Here is a 19,165-nt window from a genome sequence, read left to right as displayed (position 1 = left end):
GCATGGCAAGTCGAGGCTTGGGGAAGCCGTAGATCGCTAGCACATCCTAACACAGAGGGTATCGCTCCGGAAAGCGGACTCGCAAAGCCAGATCCTGGGGTGGGCTAACGCTGGCCTGTCCCCGCAGGGTACTTTGGAAGGAAGTGTGTGGACGCGTGTCATGTGAACCCCTGCAAGCACGTGGCGGCCTGCGTGCACAGCCCCGACTCCCCGCGGGGCTACGTGTGTGAGTGTGGGTCCGGCCACTACGGGCAGTACTGCGAGAACAGGTGAGAGTGCGCCCTCGCTTTCAGGGTCCACATGGCTACTTCTCCTCCTGACCTATTTCTCTCCTCTTTGCTATTTAACCCCCAAATACGTATGGTTCAGGATAACAAGGACATATCTTTTTCAATTTGGCATGAAATAAACGAGAATCCAGTTGGGCATCTCACACTAACCCCACTGAGCATGTTTCCACCCCAGAAACGCACAGCACAGCTCATTTATCAAGAGCCCAGCTGTGCACAGGGCAGGCAGTCGCTGAGATACGGGAAGATGAGCGTAATTACAGAAAACACTTTATCTTTCAAGTCGGGAGTGGCAGTCATCTCTGCTGTGCGCGTAGAGCCCTGGTGTAATTCACTGGGGGCATCTTGGTCTCCAGGCCCCCGCAGTCCAGGTGTGTAGTCATCACAGGATGAGCACTTTCTCCCAGATGGGGCCACGAGGTCCTTCACACACCAAGACTCCAGCCCCTTTGGGACGTGATGCAGTGAAGGTTGCTGGTCCTTGCCCAGTGCCGGGCTGTCCTGGCGCAGAAGCCGCGCGGTGCCAGCCTGCTCCGCCTGGCCGGGACACCTTGCCCTGCTTTTTGTCCACTGGGAGCCAGAGTGTGTGCTGTAACCCCACCCGTGATCCGGATGCAGCACCGCCCTCGGCACCGCACAGCCCGTTGGATGCTGGCGGGTTGGGAGTCAGCGGGGCTGAAGGAGGGGGCGTTCCAGCGGGGACACCAAGGGGGCAGGGCCGGAGAGCAGTGATGGGATGAGACCCGTCTAAGGAGCTCAGCGGGTGGGTCCCGGGCAGAGCCGGCGCGTGCTGTCCCAGCATGTTCTGCGCCGGGGAGACGCACAGGCCTGGGTAGAGGGCCTGCCTGCAAACCGGGAACAGAGCTGGGCTTTGTAGAGGCCGCAGGGGCTCCGCAGAAAAGGGGCAGGATCAGGTCTGGGTGTCAGAGCACCCCCAGTTCACAGGTGGAGTGTGGTGGAAGCAGACGGAAGGCAGAGGCAAAGGGACCAGCTGGGAGGCCGTGCGGCGTCCCCAAGGGCTGGCGATGCCCGCAAGGCAGGGCTGAGGAGACATCGAGAAGGGGTGCAACACCAAGCCTCTGGGATCCCCACACTGTTGATGACATCCATCAGCACCAGCCTGGAGCCCCAGCCCCTCCTGGTCGTCGTTATGCCCCTAGCGTGTACACAGCCGGTACTTAATAATTGCTGGTCCCCAGCCCCTCCTGGTCGTCGTTATGCCCCTGGCGTGTACACAGCCGGTACTTAATAATTGCTGGTTCCCAGCCCATCCTGGTCGTTATGCCCCTAGTGTGTACACAGTCAGTACTTAATAATTGCTGGTTAGGTGAACAAGTGAGTAGGAGAGGTTGATGGCCGGCGGGTGGGCGGCTGGAATGCCGTTAGCCAGGATAGTAAACACAGGGCAGCGTTTCATTTTGCGGAGCCTGAAGGACACTTGGGGGGCATCCCCAGGCAGACGGGTCAGCAGCGGATACTCAAGTGGGCGCTCAGGTGGGGAGTGGGCGTAGGGTGACAGCAACAAGCAGCAGCCACCACCGGGCGGGGCAGGCAGGAACCTGGCCTCGGCACCGTGGAGTTCGCCTGTTTCAGGGTCTGCCCGGGCACCTCAAGGGGGCGGGACTGGGCAGGTCTGACGGTTCTGAGTCCGCCGTGTCCAGCCCAGGGCTGCTCTGAGCTGACTGAAGCAGGCTCCACATCCCAGGAAAGGCTGCGTCCAGCATCCATGGGGACGTGGTCAGCATTTGACCCCGGGGACCCGGGAAGCATCGTTGCTGCCAGTCCCACCGGTCTCGTGCTGCCAGATGCCTGGGACCCGGGAGCAGGTTGCCCAGGGCAGCTGGGCTCGCTCTGCGCTGGGTGGGGCTGGGTGAAGAACCAGCCTGACAGTGGGTTAGTTGTCCCTGAGTGCCCTCCCTCGTGGGCCAGGCGTCATGGTGTAGGGGTGCTGAGCGGAGAGAACTTACTGACACGGTACTCACAGGAAGCTGGGTTGGGGCACTCGCCTGCATCTTGCAGGTGGAAGAAAAAAGTGAGCAAACAAATTATTTTAAAATAACAGTATTGTAGGTAGAACCCTTCCAGATGCGGGGCCCCGGAAGGCTGGGCATAGGTCATAAAATGCTAAGTCCTGCAGGTGGGGGCCAGCAAGGGGGCAACGGACCACTCAGGGGGGCGGGAGGTGCCCAGAACTAGTCCAGCCAGGCCCAGGCCTCCATCATCCCTCTCGTTCCAAAAAGGGCAGTTCTGTACACCTTCCGTCTGCCATCTGATTTCCCAACAGGATCGACCTTCCATGCCCCAGAGGCTGGTGGGGGCACCCTGTGTGCGGGCCTTGCCACTGTGCTGTCAGCAAAGGCTTCGACCCCGACTGTAACAAGACCAACGGGCAGTGCCAGTGCAAGGTGAGGCCCGGCCGCGGGCGGACAGCAGGGACCCAGGGAGACGGCGGCGCGTGCACACCCACACACCCGCCCACACGTCTACCTGGACACGAACACACACACGCTTGGGTACTCACAGGGCTCACTGTGGGTGAGCACAGCTTACAGGTTCTCGCCTGTGAGCTGGCTCAGCCCCGCACACGGTCCCGGGAAACCAAGCAATTTCTGTGAGTTTAACTCGTCTTCGTCACCAAACATGGTTCTCCTGATCGGTCATTTTCCTGGTCTTTTATCAAACCACTCGATGATCACCAACAGTTTAAAAAATACTTAATGAATGAATTTGCCTGCTCGGTCTCAGTTGCGGCACGCAGGATCGTTGCCGCGTGCGGGATCTTCAGTTGCGGCATACGGACTCTTACTTGCAGCATGTGGGATCTAGTTCCCTGCAGGGATCAAACCCGGGCCCCCTGCATTGGGAGTGCGGAGTCTTAGGCCCTGGACCACCAGGGAAGTCCCCAGTGACGACCAACATCTAAAATATGAAAAGCTTTGCCCACTCCCTCGCCTCGGGTGCCTGTCATCCTCGTACACAGCCGCAGGGTTCTCAGCCCAAAGCACGGGGAACCCCGGCCCTCTGGGCCTCCCAGAAAACTCCACGTACCTTCAGAATGTTGTGTCGACAGTGGCCGTGAGCTGCCGGTAACTTGAATCCCAAAGGAGAATTCTGTGCGTAACAGTAGCCGCTCAGAGGGACGCGCTGTCCCGTGGCCAGGCTTGCTGACCCAAGAGGGGAACCTGCCATCACGGCGCCCTCTGATGCTCCCCGGCGCCCTGTCTGACATGCGTCGTGTCCCACGTGCTCCGCCGTGCCTCCGATGTCGCCTGAAAAATCATAAGGGCCCTAGCAGATCAGGACCACGCAAACCACATGGTGTGAGATGGCGGTCATGGCACTGGTGGGGGGCAGGGCAGGAGGAGAGTGAGGAGGGTACCTGGGGGAAACATGCCTAGGGTTTTTTTTTTTCATCAAAAATTGTAGAAAATGCAGAAAGGACTGTATAAACAGTGACAGTGATACCGTGTGCCCTCCCAGAGTGACTGCTCACATGCAATGCCTCCTCAGGCACTGGAAGACACACAGTTGGAGCCGCCTGTGGGACAGTTCCGTGTCCCTGCCTGACACAGAAGCCTCTGTCACTGGCCACAAGTCTGCCCAGTTTTCAGCCGGGGACCCTTGGACCTTGGGAAGCCAAGTGTCCTGGCAAGGGCAGTGTGGCCAGTGAATGGCCAAGCTGGGCGCAAATCCAGGACTTCCCAGAACTGAAGCCCACGCTCTTGACCATCAGCTTGACCTGCCCGGTGACAGATGTTCGGGTGGCTTCTAATTTCTCACAATTAAAAAAAACAAAAACACCTCCATCAGCCATCCTGGTACCCTGGTGCATAGATCTCCATTTGAATCACTGTTCCTTTTTAGGACAGATGGTGGCTTACGGTGTTTGCTGAGATGTGAGAGAGGGCGTCTTTTCCTGGAGGACACACCTGCCCCGTCCGTCCTGGGGGCCCCAGACGCCGCTGGCCTGGAGGCCGTGGGTGGAGGACAGCCGGGAGGCCAGGGAGCCGGGCGGGAACCCTGACGTTGCTCAGGAAACGCCCTCCAGGTGTAGGTTGTCTGCGGTGTCTGACGTCCAGCCTCTGCTTCTGGCTCTTGCAGGAGAATTACTACAGGCCCCCGGCGCAGGACACCTGCCTGCCGTGTGACTGCTTCCCGCACGGCTCCCACAGCCGCGCGTGCGACATGGACACTGGCCAGTGCAGCTGCAAGCCCGGCGTCATTGGCCGCCAGTGCAACCGCTGCGACAACCCTTTCGCCGAGGTCACGGTCCTCGGCTGCGAAGGTCCGCGTTGCCCTTGACCCTCTCAGGCTGTACGGCAGGGACAGGCCACTGTGTGTGTGCGTGTGCGTGTGTGCACGCATGTGTGTGCGTGTGTGCACCTGTCTACATGTGCATGCGTGTGTGCGTGTGCGTACGTGTGTCTACATGTGCGCGTGTGTGTCTGCGTGCGCGTCTCTGCATGCGCCTGCATGTGTCTGTGTGTGCATGCACGTGTGTGTGTGCCTGTGTGTCTGCGTGTGTGTGCCTGCATGTGTCTGCGTGTGCGTGTCTGCATCTGCGTGCGTGTGTGCATGTGTGTGCACCCCACACTCCTGGGGCGTGGTGGGGGCGCCTGACAGCCTCCTGGTCCAGCTGTGTCTGCTTGGCCTTCTGTCCACTGGCCCGTCAGGAGGCGTGGGTCAGAGCCTGCGTCCCCCCTCCCCCTGCTCTAACACCGATGCAGGGTGCGAGGGGTCTGGTTCTTGGCAGGGGCGGGGCCTCCGTCCAGGAGGAGCCTGTGGAGCACGCTGCACGTCTGTGCACGGATGTGCCAGGCTGAGCGCCTTCTCCTTTCTGTACCCCAGTGATCTACAACGGCTGTCCCAGAGCATTTGAGGCTGGCATCTGGTGGCCGCAGACCAAGTTCGGGCAGCCGGCCGCAGTGCCGTGCCCTAAAGGGTCTGTGGGTAAGTACCGCGGGGTGTGGCTTGTGGCATCCGTTCCAGGCGGAACATTAGACGGAGGCGTGCGGCTTGCGGGAGAGCCGGCCGAGGCATCGGAACTCACCGGAAGTTCCGTGTTGAAATAGTTCCTTTAGCCAAAGTGATCGGGGGGGTAAGATAACTTTTTCCTCTGTCGTAAATGATAAAACCTGGAAAGAGCACAATGAAAATACAGAGAGTCTAGTGGCTGGGATGGGTACGGCGGCGGGGAGGCTCGGACAAGCTGCCTCACCGTTCACGGCATTGGCATCTCATCGTAAAACGGGGATGGTAGCTGCGTCTGGCCACAGGGGGCCGGGGGAGGTCTGGTGAGTCAGTGCAGAGAAAGCAGCAGCCCGGAGTGGGATCCGGGTGGGCTTGCAGCGCATGTGGACACGGTGGGTGCCCGATGGACCACTCAGCCGATTTCTCTTTTCACGGACTCGCTCAGGTGTCCGCCCATAGTTGCTGGGCAGCTCAGGCCAACGGTAAGGCCTGGTTGTGAATGTCAGGCAGCTGTCAGCGTGTTCCCAGGTCTGAGGGAAGAGCAGCGTTGGCTTCGTGGCTATGGTACCTGCCGGCCCTGGGCCAGCCGAGGGGCTCATTCACAGTTCAGCTTTCAGGCTTGGCGGGTCCTTCTCTGTTCCCTAGGAAACGCGGTCCGGCACTGCAGCGGGGAGAAGGGCTGGCTGCCCCCAGAGCTCTTTAACTGCACCACCGTCTCCTTCGTGGACCTCAAAGCCATGGTAGGCTGCACCCTGGGGACATGCAGGAAGAGGGTGGGTTTCCAGGCTGCCGGGTCATGCTGGTCCCAGGCTGGGCGGGGCCCGGAGACAGCACATCTGTTTGGGGCGCCGCGGCAGCCGTCTCCTCTTCCCTTTCCAGATCCCACCCTGCGTCTGGTTCTGCAGACCCAGAGTCCCCACGTCCGAGCCCCCCGCCTTGCCATCCGCCCGTGACTCACGGTGTCATACTCTCTCCCTTCTTCCACCTGGTGTCTTTTTCCAAGTGCATTTTAGCCTGACAGACCCTCCTTTTTTGTGCCACGGCCATCAGCCCAAGTTCATTTTGGGGCTTGGGGATTTTTAAAGTTCTTTTCTGACAAGGGTATTTCCACTGGAAAGTAGTGGATTCTGAGTCAGGGGAAGGGCCCAGGGCCGACCTGGCGCTTGCTCCCCGACCCAGAACGAGAAGCTGAGCCGGAACGAGACGCGGATGGACGGTGACCGGTCCCTGTGGCTGGCCCGGGCGCTACGCAACGCCACGCGGCACACGGACGCGCTCTTTGGCAACGATGTGCGGACGGCCTACCAGCTGCTGGGCCGCGTCCTGCTGCATGAAAGCAGCCAGCAGGGCTTCGAGCTGGCGGCCACGCGGGACGCCGACTTCCACGAGGTAGGAAGGCGGCGGGCAAAGAGCCCCACACGTCCAGGGGTGAGCTGGACCGGGGGCCCTGGCTCGGTCGTGGAAGGTCATCTGGCCCGGTGTTCTCAGGGCAAGACTGCCCTTTTCAGACGTGAGCCCAGGCCAGTTCAGTGACCAGCAAAAGGGTTTCCAAGTGTTAGGAGTGTCTTGGCAAAGGGACAGGCCTGATGGTGACGACAGTGGTGCCGCTGTCAGCTGACCACTGCGTGCGCGCCAGTGTCCTGGGGGCTGCAGGCATCGGCCCACTTGTTCCCACACACATCCTGTATGCAGCTCGGCTGTCGCTCTGCTTTACAATTAAGGAAACTGAGGCACAGGGAACCAAGGGCACACAACCCATGGGGGGGGTGCCAGGACCGCCCCCTCCAAACTCCGAGTCCTGCTCTCACACGGCTTGACGCCTCCTGCTGCAGAGACAGTCCTGTTTTGTCTTTAAGTGATCAGCCCCTGAGGCGTGTCTTTAGCATAACTGGCCAGAGGCGCATTCATCCAGTTTATAAGCTGCTCTTGCCGGGGGTGCGGGTGAGGCGTGGCATTGCCTCGTGCTTCCCCTTCACTCCTCTCTAAGGCCTCCCCGTCCACACAGAGCCCCCGGGGGCCTCCCCTGTCCGTGCGGAGCCCTCAGGGCCTTGGCAGTGTTCCCGCACCTGTATTTCAGTCCAGGTCTGAGAGTCTAGGCCCAGGGATTTGTTTCCACTTCCGGTTCTTTGCAAACAGAAGTTTTCCGACCTGGTGTCCACCTGGGTTGTGGCCCCTGAATCCCCGTGACAGCCCGAGTGTCCTCCCCACGCTGCCCCCTGTTCATCTGAGGTGTTCAGGGCGGCAGCGTCACCGAACTGGAACCCGCAGCGCGTCCTCGGCTACCCTGCTGTGGGCTCAGCGACGGGGCGACCGTTCCCAGGCCAGGCTCTCCTGGTGGATTCCGATGTAACATCTGGGGGTTCCGATATAACAGGGGGCGTCTCCGCACGCCTGCTCCCCTTTGTGTCTCGGGGTGCACACGGTGAACCCCCCTGCAAAGTGTCCCCCGACACGTGTCTCCTGCCTTGGAGCTGAGACCACAGCCTCTCGCGGCTTCTGATCCTGGCCTGGCCTGGTCCTGTGACTTAAAGGCTCTCTGGAGCCTGGGCCCCAGCGTGTCAGCCAGGCCTCCGCCGGCCAGCCGCTCACATGAGCTGAGCGCCGTCTGTCTGTCTGTCTGACCAGGACGTCGTCCAGGCGGGCAGCGCCCTCCTGGCCCCGGGCACCAGGGCCGCGTGGGAGCAGATCCAGCGGAGCGAGGGGGGCACCGCGCAGCTGCTGAGGCGCTTCGAGGCCTATTTCAGCAACGTGGCCCGAAACCTGCGGAGGACCTACCTGCGGCCCTTCGTCATCGTCACCCCCAACATGAGTGAGGCTGTGGGCCCGGCGGGGGGGACGGTGGAACCCCGGGGCCCATCTCAGGTGCAGCCCCCCTCGGCCATCTCTGGGAGAAGGGTCGACGCTGGCAGGATCTTGGTGGTCCTCTTACCTTCAGAACTAGGTGTGGGGCTGCCCGGGGAAGTGGGCTGGAGGGTCTGGCGGCAGGTCCAGCCTCCAGGCTCACCCAGAGGCACAGACCCTGGGAGAGGGCTGGGGACAGGCAGCTGGCACCTGGCGGAGGGGGAACCCCCTCTCTGGGCTGGGAGCCGAGCCACCAGCAGAGCCAACGCTTGTGGACCGAGTCACCCCGAGGGACCAGGACGTGCTGCTTGGGGGTCAGGGGTTGAACGTCGGCTTCCTTCCTGGGGAGGAAGCCCTGGTGGTACAGGCCTACCCACCGAGGCATAGCCGCAGAGTCCCTGGAGCGAGGCCCGTCCTACAGGCACTGCTGGTTTTCTCCTCCCGTGACTGTTTACTTAGCACCCCCATGGGGGCTCGGGCAGGACCCAGGGATTGCCCCTTCCCAGGGAGTCGCCCCTTGAGTTAGCCGGTTATCTGTCGCCAGGAGGGCCTGAGCCTTTAACCCAGGTGCGGCGGCATCCCTGGCGTGAACTCTCAGGCTCCCAGGGAGGGGCCCTCACTTCCTGACCAGAAGATGTTCGGGCTGGTCTGCACCTCCCAGGCCCACCTGAGCCCAGGATGCCACCTGCCTTGCATTGGGGTGGAGGTGGGCTTGGGAGCCCGTCATCACTGGGGCAGGACAGAAGGGTGAGCGCCCTGCATTCCGGCCTCTGTCCCGAGAGAGGGTCTGGCAGAGTTGGCCTGCAGACTCTCGGGGACGGACAGGACACGGGCGCCTGACGGGCACCTGGTGTAGCTGTTGCCCCCCAACCCCTTCCAGAGACTTCAGGCAGGTCCCGGCCAAACCTCTGGCCCACCTCTGCCAGCACACCCCTCCAGTGTCCTTCTCTGATGCCCTGTGGTTGGGACCATCGCCCCTGCACTGGGCTGAGAGCTTCCTTCTTGGTTCTCCCTGGGCTCGGGCCACAGGCCAGCCCTGTCCATCCTCCCAGTCCTTGGGGCCAGTGGCCCCTGCCTCCTGGGGCCAGCGCTCCCACCCACCCTGGTCCTGAGCGCCTCAGGTGGGAGCACAGCCCTTGCCTGTGCAGTGAATTGAGGGTGCCCTTTGTATCGGGGGTGTTGGAAAAACGGCTCAGCGGGAAGACCTGGGGGGTCGCCCTGGAGCCTGCAGGGCTGACTGCCAGCAGGGACACAGCTGCAGGGAAAAGACACGCCTGTGGGGGGGGGGGCCGGGGGGGCGCCTCCTGAGCTCCCCGAGACCCCCAGTAAGGCACCGGGCTGTGTGACTCAGCAGGAAGTGGAGGTAGGTTCTGTTTAAAGGTGATCGGGGACAGCCGTCCTGGTCGGGTTGAAAACGGCACGGGTCCGGGCAGGCTCTCCGCGGGAGGGCTTGGGAGCCGCGTGTGATGGAGGTGCCTGTCCCCGTAGTTCTCGCCGTCGACGTCTTCAACAAACTGAACTTCACGGGAGCCTGGGTACCGCAGTTCAAGCACCTGCGGGACGAGGTCCCCAAAGACCTGGAGTCCTCGGTCTTCTTCTCGGAGGACTTCTTCAAACCACCCGAGAGGAAAGGTAAACCTGCTAAGACGCGACGGCCGCCCTTGGGGGCGGCAGGTGGAGGAGGGCGGGCCTCCGTGGTGCCGCAGGGGGAGTGGGTCCGCTGTCGTCGCAGCGCCACCTGCGCGCGCACATCTGCCCTGCATCCAGCAGCCTGTTTGCTGGCGTCAGACGGAAAGGCAATGGTGGGGTGTTTCTTACAAAACTTTGGCTAATTTATAAGGTGATGAATGAGTGAACACCTAAATCGTGCGTGAGGTTGTCTTCCTTGTGCAGTGAAAAGCTGCCTCTCCGTGGATGTAAAATTTTTAGACTCCTCCCTGCCCCCCCCCCCCCCCCCCCCAAAACCAAACCAGAGCCGTCTGTGTGCAGTTCTCCAGTCCTGGGTTAGGACTCTAATACCACACAGCTTAAACATGTTGAATTTTCTTAAAGTATTTTTCACAGATCCACTCAAGCTACTGAAAATGTCTGCCCCAAGGTAGGAGCTTGAAGACATAAAATTCTGTAACGGACAGTTAAACATTTGAAGGGTTTTAGTAAATTCGTTTCGTAGTTACACGGGTCTTATTCAGGCATCTTAAAAACTTCTAAAGAGGGTTTTACACGGAGGTGGGATCAAGCTCGACGACTGACCCCATCTTACAAGTTGTATTTATTTGGGATCGATTTGGGTTTTCAACATTCAGCGGTGTGTTTTGTTCGTCGTTATCCTCAGAATAGCGATATACAGACATCACCCCTTTATCTGTGGTTTCTGAGTTTTCAGTTACCCAAGGTCAACCATGGTCTGGAAAATTCCAGAGATAAACAATTCATGTTTTAAATTGCATGCAGTTCTGAGCAGCTCCTTGCAAACTTACTCCATCCACCCTTCCTTCAGTGTATTGGTCACTTAGGGATCAGATCGACTGTCCAAGTATCACAGGGCTCGTGTTCAAGTGACCCTTATCTACCTAATATGACGACCTCAGAGCAAAAATACTGATGCTGGCAAGTCAGTTGTGCCAAAGGGAAGCCACGAAGTGCTTCCTTCAAGTGAAAGGGCGAAAATTCCCGACTTAGTAAGGCAAGAAAAATCATACGCTGGGGTTGCTCAGATCCACAGTAAGAAGGAATCTTCTATCTGTGAAATTGTGAGGAAGGAAAAAGAAATATGTGCCGGTTTGCCATTGTACCTAAAACTAAAAGTTACAGCCACAGTGCATGAGAAGCGCTTAGTTAAGATGGGAAAGGCATTAAGTTTGTACAATAAGGTGTTTTGAAAGAAAGAGAAGGAGACCACATTCACGTGATTTTTAATGCAGTGTGTAGTTGTAATTGTTCTGTTTTATTATTGGTTATTGTTGTTTTCTTCATGTGCCTAATTTACAAATTTAGCCTTATCATAGGTGTGATGTATAGGAAAAAATATACTATATAATAGTGTTGTAATAGCTGCAGTTTCAGGCATCTAGTGGGGGTCAGCCCTGGGGCTTGGCTCTGAGCCTCTGCCCACCTCTCACCCGCCCCCTCGGGCTTCACCAGGCTTACGTCCTCCTTCCTCAGACACTGACCTTCTCCCCTTGGCCCAGATCCCTTCTTTGCTCTGACTCCCTCCTAGGCAGGCTCTCCAGCCCTTAGCCCAGGCAGCATGTGTCGTGTTGCCTGTTCTACTGGGGTGAGGTACCCCCGGATGCTTTGCCCAAGGGGGGGCCTCCGGTACCCACTTGCTGGCTGACTGGTTAGCTGGGGACACGATGGGCCAGTCGAGTCTTGGAAAGAACTGGGCTTTAAACCCATCGATGTGTCTGGGGCCAGGAGCAGACACGGGGAAGGGGTGTGTGTGCTCTGGGGTCACGGTCATGACACGCTCCCGAGAGGCCACCCCGCTGCGGGGTGCTGTCTGGTGTCCCCGCCGCAGCCTCTCACTTGATGCCCCCGGGAGGTGACAGCCCTGCTGGAGGAGGGGGCCTGGAGCCCGGCCCAGGGCGACTGAACAGAGGCAGTGGAGCCAGGCGGTGGGAGGCTTAGGGAGCACCGAGTCAGCGTCCTTATGGGGCCGGGACTTCACAGGAGCGGGGAGCGGGTAGACGCACTTGCTGCTGAAGATGATAACATCGGCTCGTCAAGTCCGAGCCCTCGACAGGGAGGCGTCTGTCTCAAGTCAGGGTGGGGGCCTGGGAGGGTCACCCAGCCTGGGGGAGCATCGGGCCCTCCACTCAGGAAGCCCACAGCCTGCACTGCCCTCGCCCAGAGGAAGAGCCGGAACAGCCCAGTTAGGTGACTGGCCAGACAGAGCAGGAGAGGGGGTGGTGACTCCACGCACCTTCCCAAAAGCTCTCAGCCAGACCCTGGAAAAGAGCAACCCTAGCGGCAGTTGGAGCCTCCTGCCTCCCTGCTGACCCCAAAGCCAGAGTGTCGACCAGCCTGCGTCACTAACCAGCCTGAGTGAGGCTAGGCGGTGTTGCTAACCAGCCTGAATGTAGCTAATCAGGGTTGTTAACCAGGCTGAGTGTGGCTAACCAAGGTTGCTAACCAACCGGTATTGTTAACCAGCCTGAATGTAGCTAGCTGGTGCTGTCAACCAGGCTGAGTGTGGCTAACTGGTGCTGTTAACCAGACTGAGTGTGGCTAGCCGGTATTGTTAACCAGGTTGAGTGTGGCTAACCAGTATTGTTAACCAGGCTGAGTGTGGCTAACCAGTATTGTTAACCAGGCTGAGTGTGGCTAACTGGTGCTGTTAACCAGGCTGAGTGTGGCTAACCAGCATTGTTAATCAGCCTGAGTGTGGCTAGTTGGTGCTGTTAACCAGCCACTGACCAGCACGGCCCTGAGCAGGGTCAGAAGGGCCTGAAAGGTGTGTGGCGTCCCCATCACGGGGGCAGAGGGGAGACCCTCCCCCACTGCACCTCTAGCCCCCACCCCCTGCTCTGCTCCTGTCCTCCCCTCCCCCAGACGTGTCGCCCCTCCCAGAACCCGACCCTCAGGGCTCCACTGCCCGCCCCTCTGGAGCCTGTGCTCTGCGCAGTGCGTACTGGGCGGTGGATGTTTCCGGAGACAACTCCTGGACCAGGCACAGCCGGGGCACTTTGTGGACTGTGGAAAATGTGGGTGACTGTGGCTGCTTTCTACAAAGTCAGTCTCCAGGTTCCCCACATAAGTGGAATCTACGTTATTTGACCAGCTTCTCTCACCGGGCATCGTGTCCTCAAAGTTCATCCACGTTGTAGCCTGTGCCAGAACCTCCTTCCTTTCTAAGCCTAAACGACATCTCCTTATATGGGTGGGACCGCGTGTTGCTTATCCAGCATCCGTTGATGGACACTTGCGCTGCTTACACCTTCTGGCTGTTGTGAATCGCGCTTGCTGTGAGCGTGGGTGTGCAAGCATCTGTCAAGTCCCTGCTTTCAGCTTTTTGGGGTGCACACCCGGAAGTGGAGTTGCAGGGTCCTGTGGTGGTTCTGTGTTTGATCTTTTGAGAAACCTCCTACTGTTTCCCGTGGAACATCTACTGATTTCAGGAAGCAGCGGCTCAAGCAGAAGGCGATTTGGTGGGAACACAGGCGTCCAGCCCCCTTCCTCACGCTGTGCTTACGTTGCAGAGGGCCCCACGGTGAGGCCGGCTGGTCGCAGGGCCGCCCCCCAGACGGCACGCCCGCAGCCCAGCGCCGAGATGGAGGCCCCATTCAAGAGGCGGAAGAGACACCCCGAGGAGCCTGGCCAGTTCGCCATCGCCCTGGTCATCATCTACCGGACCCTGGGGCAGCTCCTGCCCGAGCGCTACGACCCAGACCGCCGCAGCCTCAGGTGAGCCTGGCTCCAGGAGCTCGGGGAGGGGGGGGCAGTTTCCAGAGGGTTCCGAGGCTTCCATAAGTCAGAATCTCAACCACCGGAACATCTGTACAAGCACACTACGCAGTGACCCCGGCCCACGGCCAGAGACCACTGCCCTGTGATCCCCCTGGGACAGAGGTTCGGGGTCTGCCTAGTGTTTCTGCCGGGAACGCCCCTCCCCAGCACACACCCCAGGCTCAGCAGTGTAATTCCTGATCGGGGCACCCGTCCCCGCACACCTGCCTGCCACCGGCTGTTGGCGGCCCCAGTACCTAGGGCAGCTCAGTAAATACCGGCGGAAGCAGCCAATGCCACCGAAGGGCTTCGAGGCCTGAGTAGAGGCGGAGCACAGAGGCTTCACTTTTCAACCTCAGAATCACTTCCAGCTCCTGCCTGGCTCTGTGGCCTCCATGTGCATCCTTCCCAGTGGCTGGATGAGAGGCCTCTCTGAGCTGTCACCACGGCACCAGCTTCCTTTCACTGGGCATTCCCAGCGTTCCAGGGATTTGCTGTTCTCCATGGTGGGGCCTTGACGTCTTCACGTACATACCTTATCTTCATTTTAAATTTCCAGACTCTGCCTTTGTCCCAGAGGTGACCCTGTGCTTGCCCATTGGTGATTAAACCTTTACCAAGGCCTCACCACCCCTCCCTTAGCCACGCCTTCCCAAGGGCTGAGGCTGCGGCTCCGAGCTCGTGCGCCTGATTCTGTCCCTCCTGGAGAGACCTCCGCGCTGTGTCCCCATCAGGGCTGCACACAGGTTTGTGCCTGTGCCCTGGCTTCTCCCCTGCAGGCTGCCTAACCGGCCCGTCATCAACACACCCGTGGTGAGCGTGGTGGTGTACAGCGAGGGGGCCCCGCTGCCCAGCCCCCTGGAGAGGCCCGTCCTGGTGGAGTACACCCTCCTGGAGACCGAGGAGCGCACCAAGCCGGTCTGCGTGTTCTGGAATCACTCCATCACGTACGGGTGATGCCCCTCCCTGCCCTGGAACGCCGCATTTCCTTGGGGGGCTTTGCTGAGGCCAGGTGTGCCTGCGCACAGGTCCCCAACGCTCCGTTGGCAGAGCGCCTTGGGAGCTTTTCTGTGGCCCATTGCTTCCCTTCCAGCCCCTCCTGGGGGTGTCCGAGTCCCCCATAGGCCCACAGTTACACACATGTGCACAGGCATGTACATACATGCACACCTGGAAACACAAACATACACGTGTGCACACGCCCCCAGCTATGACCATGCACACGTGTGTACACGAATGCACACAGACACATCTGGAAGCACAGGCGTGCACGATGTTCACACATAGGGTCACACACACATGTGCACACACATGCACAGGCACACATGGAGATCCCTCGAGAAGGCCAGCGTGGAGACGGGGCCCCTCACCTGCGGGACTCCGGCCAACAAGCACCCCATCCACCACCAGAAAAGGCCGGGGTTCTGGACACACACGGGGGCGGGACTCAGACTGGGCCCAGGGTCCTCCCACCGACAGCGGAAAATCCCTGATGTGTGTAAGGGAGTCCCTGTACCAGGGGAAGGTCCCTGGCCTCAGCCGTCCCGCCCTGGAGACCCACGTGGCAGCTGCTGGGGCTGGTTTGACCCCTCAGAGGCCCCGCTCACATCAGCAGCGTCCGTCTGCCTCCCATCCCCGCCCGTGACGCTTGCAGCCAGGACGGAGTTTTGTGCTCACTCCATGCAGCCCAAACGTTCCCCGAGACTGCAGTCCCACTAGGTGGGTCGGGTCTCTGCCGCAGGGGCTCTGCTGGGCGCCCGCGCTGGGAAGCAGGTTTGGATCAGCAGGCACCACGCGCCACTCTCTCCCTCCTTCTGTAGTTTCCAAATTCCAGTTAATGAGCGACCCGCCTAGCGCCTGGAGGGCAATAGACGCTTGGCTTACAAAAGAGAATGCAGGGTCCACTTTCACAACGAGGCCGGTGTTGAGGTCTGTCTGGCACGCGTTGGGCTCGGCTGTCTCGCATGGTCGGTTGATTGAACCCCAGCAATTAGGCAGCCGGGGCTCTAATTATCCTCTGCTTTGCGCTGCATCTGCCATCCCAGGCCTTAAAGTTCTGGGCAAACGTGTGTTAGCCTCCACGTCCCATTTTACAGATGAGTACACTAGGGGCCAGAGAAGCTACTTGGCTCTCCCAGGGTCAGGGAGGGCAGGGCTGTGTCTGAGGCCGAGACACACCTGTAGCAGCCTGTCCCTTGGGGCTTCCCATCAGTAACACGGGGTCGTGATGGGGCCCTGCTTCCAGGCAGTTGCCGTAAAACGTTGTGCAAATATGAAGATGAAAGTATAAAACGGGTGTGAGATGTTTCTTCTTAAATCATCGAGCATCAAAAGGAGACCAGAGCACACAGTGGCTATTTTAACAGCTGACTAATGTCTCCGGCAAAGGGGCCTGCGACATCCCGCTGCAGTTTTACTGCTGAACGACGCGTGAACGTGAACGGCAGAGGGTGCTCATCAGAGGCGGCCTGGAAAGGGAAGGGAGAGGGTTCACACGGTCCCAGGGGCCGCCGGGGCTGTGGTCCTCACGGCGATGACAGTGGCACTTGGCTGGGGCCCAGCGAAGATGTTGCTTGGGCTCCAGTGGGGGCGGGAGGGCCCCAGGGACCCATTCACCCTGCTTTTCTCTGCAGCGTCGGTGGGACCGGAGGGTGGTCGGCGAAGGGCTGTGAGCTGCTGTCCCGAAACCGGACCCACGTCACCTGCCAGTGCAGCCACGCGACTAGCTCGGCCGTGCTCATGGACGTCTCCCGGCGTGAGGTGGGCACCGCCCCCAGGGCAACCCCTGCCCAGCTGGCAAGTGTGTCCTGGCCCCCAAGCCCGCTCTTCTGTGAGCTGCGTCTTTCCTGCTAAGGGCTTTGAACAAACTGAAGCCACAATTAAAAGCTGTGCTCCAGGAGGACTGGGCAGAATCTGTTAGGGTTTCCGTAACAGAGCCCCCTTAGAAGAGCTTTCAAAGAGCCCAGGTTGTACATTAGAAACGGTTCTGGCAGTCCAGAACCTCAGAGAGGAAACCCCTGGAGTGCACACCTCACTTCAAAACAGGGTTCTCAGCAGTCTGTTAGGTGATGCTGTTTCTGCTGTGCTTTGAATTTTAAGGAAGAAAAGAGACGGCTGGCGGGAACAAAGGGAGTGTCTCTCTTAAGGGCTGCACATACTGGCCCCAAAGGACAAAGGAGGCTCGGTCAGGAGCCCGGAGCGGCAGCGGGACAGCTCGTGTTTAGCCTCCAGTGTTTTCGGTGGCCTCTGTGGGCCTCCAGGGAGGCAGGGGGGCCCAAGCAGGGCAGGGTCAGCCTGGCAGGGTTGTGTCCTGATGTCAGGAGCCACACCGAGGCCTGGGAGACCCTCACCCTGTTTTCAGGCTGGGATGTGTCCCGGGCGGCCACACCATCATCTCTCCCAGGACTTCCCGGTATGCAGTGGCCCAAGTTTCTGTCACATTCTTGGGAGGGTGAGTCAGCCACTAGTTGCTGCTGATGGGTGTTAGGGTGACAAGAGCAGAGAGTGTGCTGGGAGCCCAAGACAGAAAGCTCCCATGGGCAGGGGCTCCAGGTCCCAGCCTGAAGGGGGTTAATTATTAGTGCTCTTTGTCAGTGGAGGGGCGGATTTGGGGGTCCTCTCATGGCCAGGAAGCTGGGCAGCACCAGGAGGGGACTCGCGGGCAAAGGAAGCAGAAGTTCAGGTAGAAGAAATTAAACCAGAGCAGGAATCAGGGCTCCCACGCCCCAGGGGCCTCAAAACCAGAGGCTCTAAATAGCGCCCCAGCTCGGGGAGTAAGTGCGGCTGCAGCTCCCAGCCTCTCTGAGATCCCTGAGCACTCAGTCCCCCACCCATCCCACTCAGGCCTGGCTCCCCGAGTTCCCCGGGCAGCCCCGGCTCACAGCTCTGTGCAAGTTCAGAACGGTGCTTTCTGGAAGTTACCGGAGAACCGGAGCTGCCTGCTCCCCAAATGCTGAACCTCCGTCGGGTGCCAGGTCCCGGGCGAGTGTCCTATTTTGCAAAAAAAAGCACAGGAGACAACTGGTTTCCTGCAGCTGTGGCATCTCTGCCTTTTGTGTGAACTGAGGCTCTGTTTGAAGGTCTCTCCGCTCAGAATTTGGGTGGACAGGCCCCACACCTGCCGGACAGCAGGAGTTAGGCGTGAGGTTTTTTGTTTTTCAGGGTTTTTTTGTTGTGGCAAAGTACACGTAACAGAAAAGTCACCGTCTCAGCCGTGTTTCAGTGTGCAGGTCAGGGGCATCGTGTGCGTCCACGGTGTTTGCAGCCGTCACCGCCGACCTCCCCAGAACTTTGTCGCCCGAAACGGTTCATTTGGTTTTTGCTCGCGGTGTTTGCTCCCCCCCCCCGAGAGCCACGTTGCAGTCACGCTGGTTCCTGCCCGCAGTGATAATACGTGAATGTGTCTTGATTGTGCAAAAGCTCCATCCGAGCCGTGGCCCTTACGTGTTCTCCCGCCTCTAACCAACCCGCCCGCAGCACGGAGAGGTCCTGCCCCTGAAGATCGTCACCTACGCCGCCGTGTCCTTGTCGCTGGCCGCCCTGCTGGCGGCCTTCGTGCTCCTGGCGCTGGTGCAGACGCTCCGCTCCAACCTGCACGGCATCCACAAGAACCTCATCGGGGCGCTCTTCTTCTCCCAGCTGGTCTTCGTCATCGGGATCGCCCAGACAGAAAACCCGGTGAGGCCCCGGCCCCTCCCCTCCCGCCACGGCCGCCCGTGGGGCCCCGTGGGCGCGCATGCTGTCCGACCTTCCACCGAGGCCGGAGGAGTCGTCCGGGCGGAGTGTCTGTTGCTGGTTCCGTCCAGCGGGTGGGAAGTTGGGAACCCAGGCCGAGCCTGTGGGCTCACTGCTTTGTGCCTGGTGGGACTCTCCCTCCAAGGGCATCCTCGGGAGCCGGGGGCTCCGTACGCCTCAACTCTTACTTTCCTGGCCCAGGCGCTAGTGATTTCATCAGAAATTACATTTGTGAAACCCAAGAGTCCTGGGAGCTGTCACTTGAGCCTGGAGCTGCCCCTGTCGCGCAGCGTCTCCCAGGCCTGCACTTGCTGGGGAGTCATGGCCACGTTTTCTGTGAAAGCCCGGGTGTTTCCCCAGAGGGGGAGAGAGAAGTCCAGGACAGGCCCAGAACTCAGGGACGTGTTGGTGGCGGCGGGTCGGCAGGGTTGACGCGAGAAGGGAGCTCGAGACTCGTGGAGGAGAGGACGGGGTTACATACGGAGTGTCTTGCTCAAGCCGTCCCAGGGCATGTGGGCTCCTGGGGTATCACGTGGGCTCGTGGGGTGTTATATAGGCTTCTGGAAGTTATCGTTAGGTGATTAGATTATATAGCTGATACGATGACCTCACAGAAAAAATCCTAACCAATCTACAGACGCATTACAAGAAATAATGAAAGAGTTTAGCGAGGTGCGTGGCTATCAGAGGAGATCGATGTATATCGTCAGTTGCGTTCCTGCCCACCAGCCACCATGTGTTTAAAATGTAACTTACGAAGGAGTGGCTGGAAACGACTGCAGCAGAGACCCCGGCAGAGGCTGAGGTAGTTTGGCTTTGAAGGAGGAGAGGATGAGGCGCTGGTTGGAGCCAGAGCGGGGGTGGGGTGGGGTTAGGGTTAA

The 19,165-nt window shown here is 59.7% G+C and overlaps 1 protein-coding gene across 3 annotated transcripts in view; it reads left to right on the top strand.

Annotated features, from left to right (window-relative positions):
* Positions 1-19,165, top strand: part of CELSR1 (cadherin EGF LAG seven-pass G-type receptor 1) — a 147,620-nt gene that overhangs the window by 113,326 nt on the left and 15,129 nt on the right. For all 3 annotated transcript variants that reach the window (XM_027108004.1, XM_027108003.1, XM_027108006.1), the window contains exons 13-24: positions 128-269; positions 2,575-2,695; positions 4,392-4,575; positions 5,139-5,240; positions 5,907-6,001; positions 6,441-6,650; positions 7,887-8,070; positions 9,591-9,734; positions 13,304-13,508; positions 14,330-14,497; positions 16,184-16,310; positions 18,027-18,227. In XM_027108004.1, the coding sequence (XP_026963805.1) occupies positions 128-269; positions 2,575-2,695; positions 4,392-4,575; positions 5,139-5,240; positions 5,907-6,001; positions 6,441-6,650; positions 7,887-8,070; positions 9,591-9,734; positions 13,304-13,508; positions 14,330-14,497; positions 16,184-16,310; positions 18,027-18,227 (1,883 nt within the window). The remainder of the gene's footprint in view (positions 1-127; positions 270-2,574; positions 2,696-4,391; positions 4,576-5,138; positions 5,241-5,906; positions 6,002-6,440; positions 6,651-7,886; positions 8,071-9,590; positions 9,735-13,303; positions 13,509-14,329; positions 14,498-16,183; positions 16,311-18,026; positions 18,228-19,165) is intronic.

The sequence above is a fragment of the Aethalodelphis obliquidens genome, unplaced genomic scaffold, assembly GCF_003676395.1.
Source record: "Aethalodelphis obliquidens isolate GAN/ISIS:26980383/991018 unplaced genomic scaffold, ASM367639v1 scaffold8, whole genome shotgun sequence".
Lineage (NCBI taxonomy): Eukaryota > Metazoa > Chordata > Mammalia > Artiodactyla > Delphinidae > Aethalodelphis > Aethalodelphis obliquidens.
Note: the sequence above shows the minus strand (reverse complement) of the source record. Positions and strands in the feature narration are given on the sequence as shown.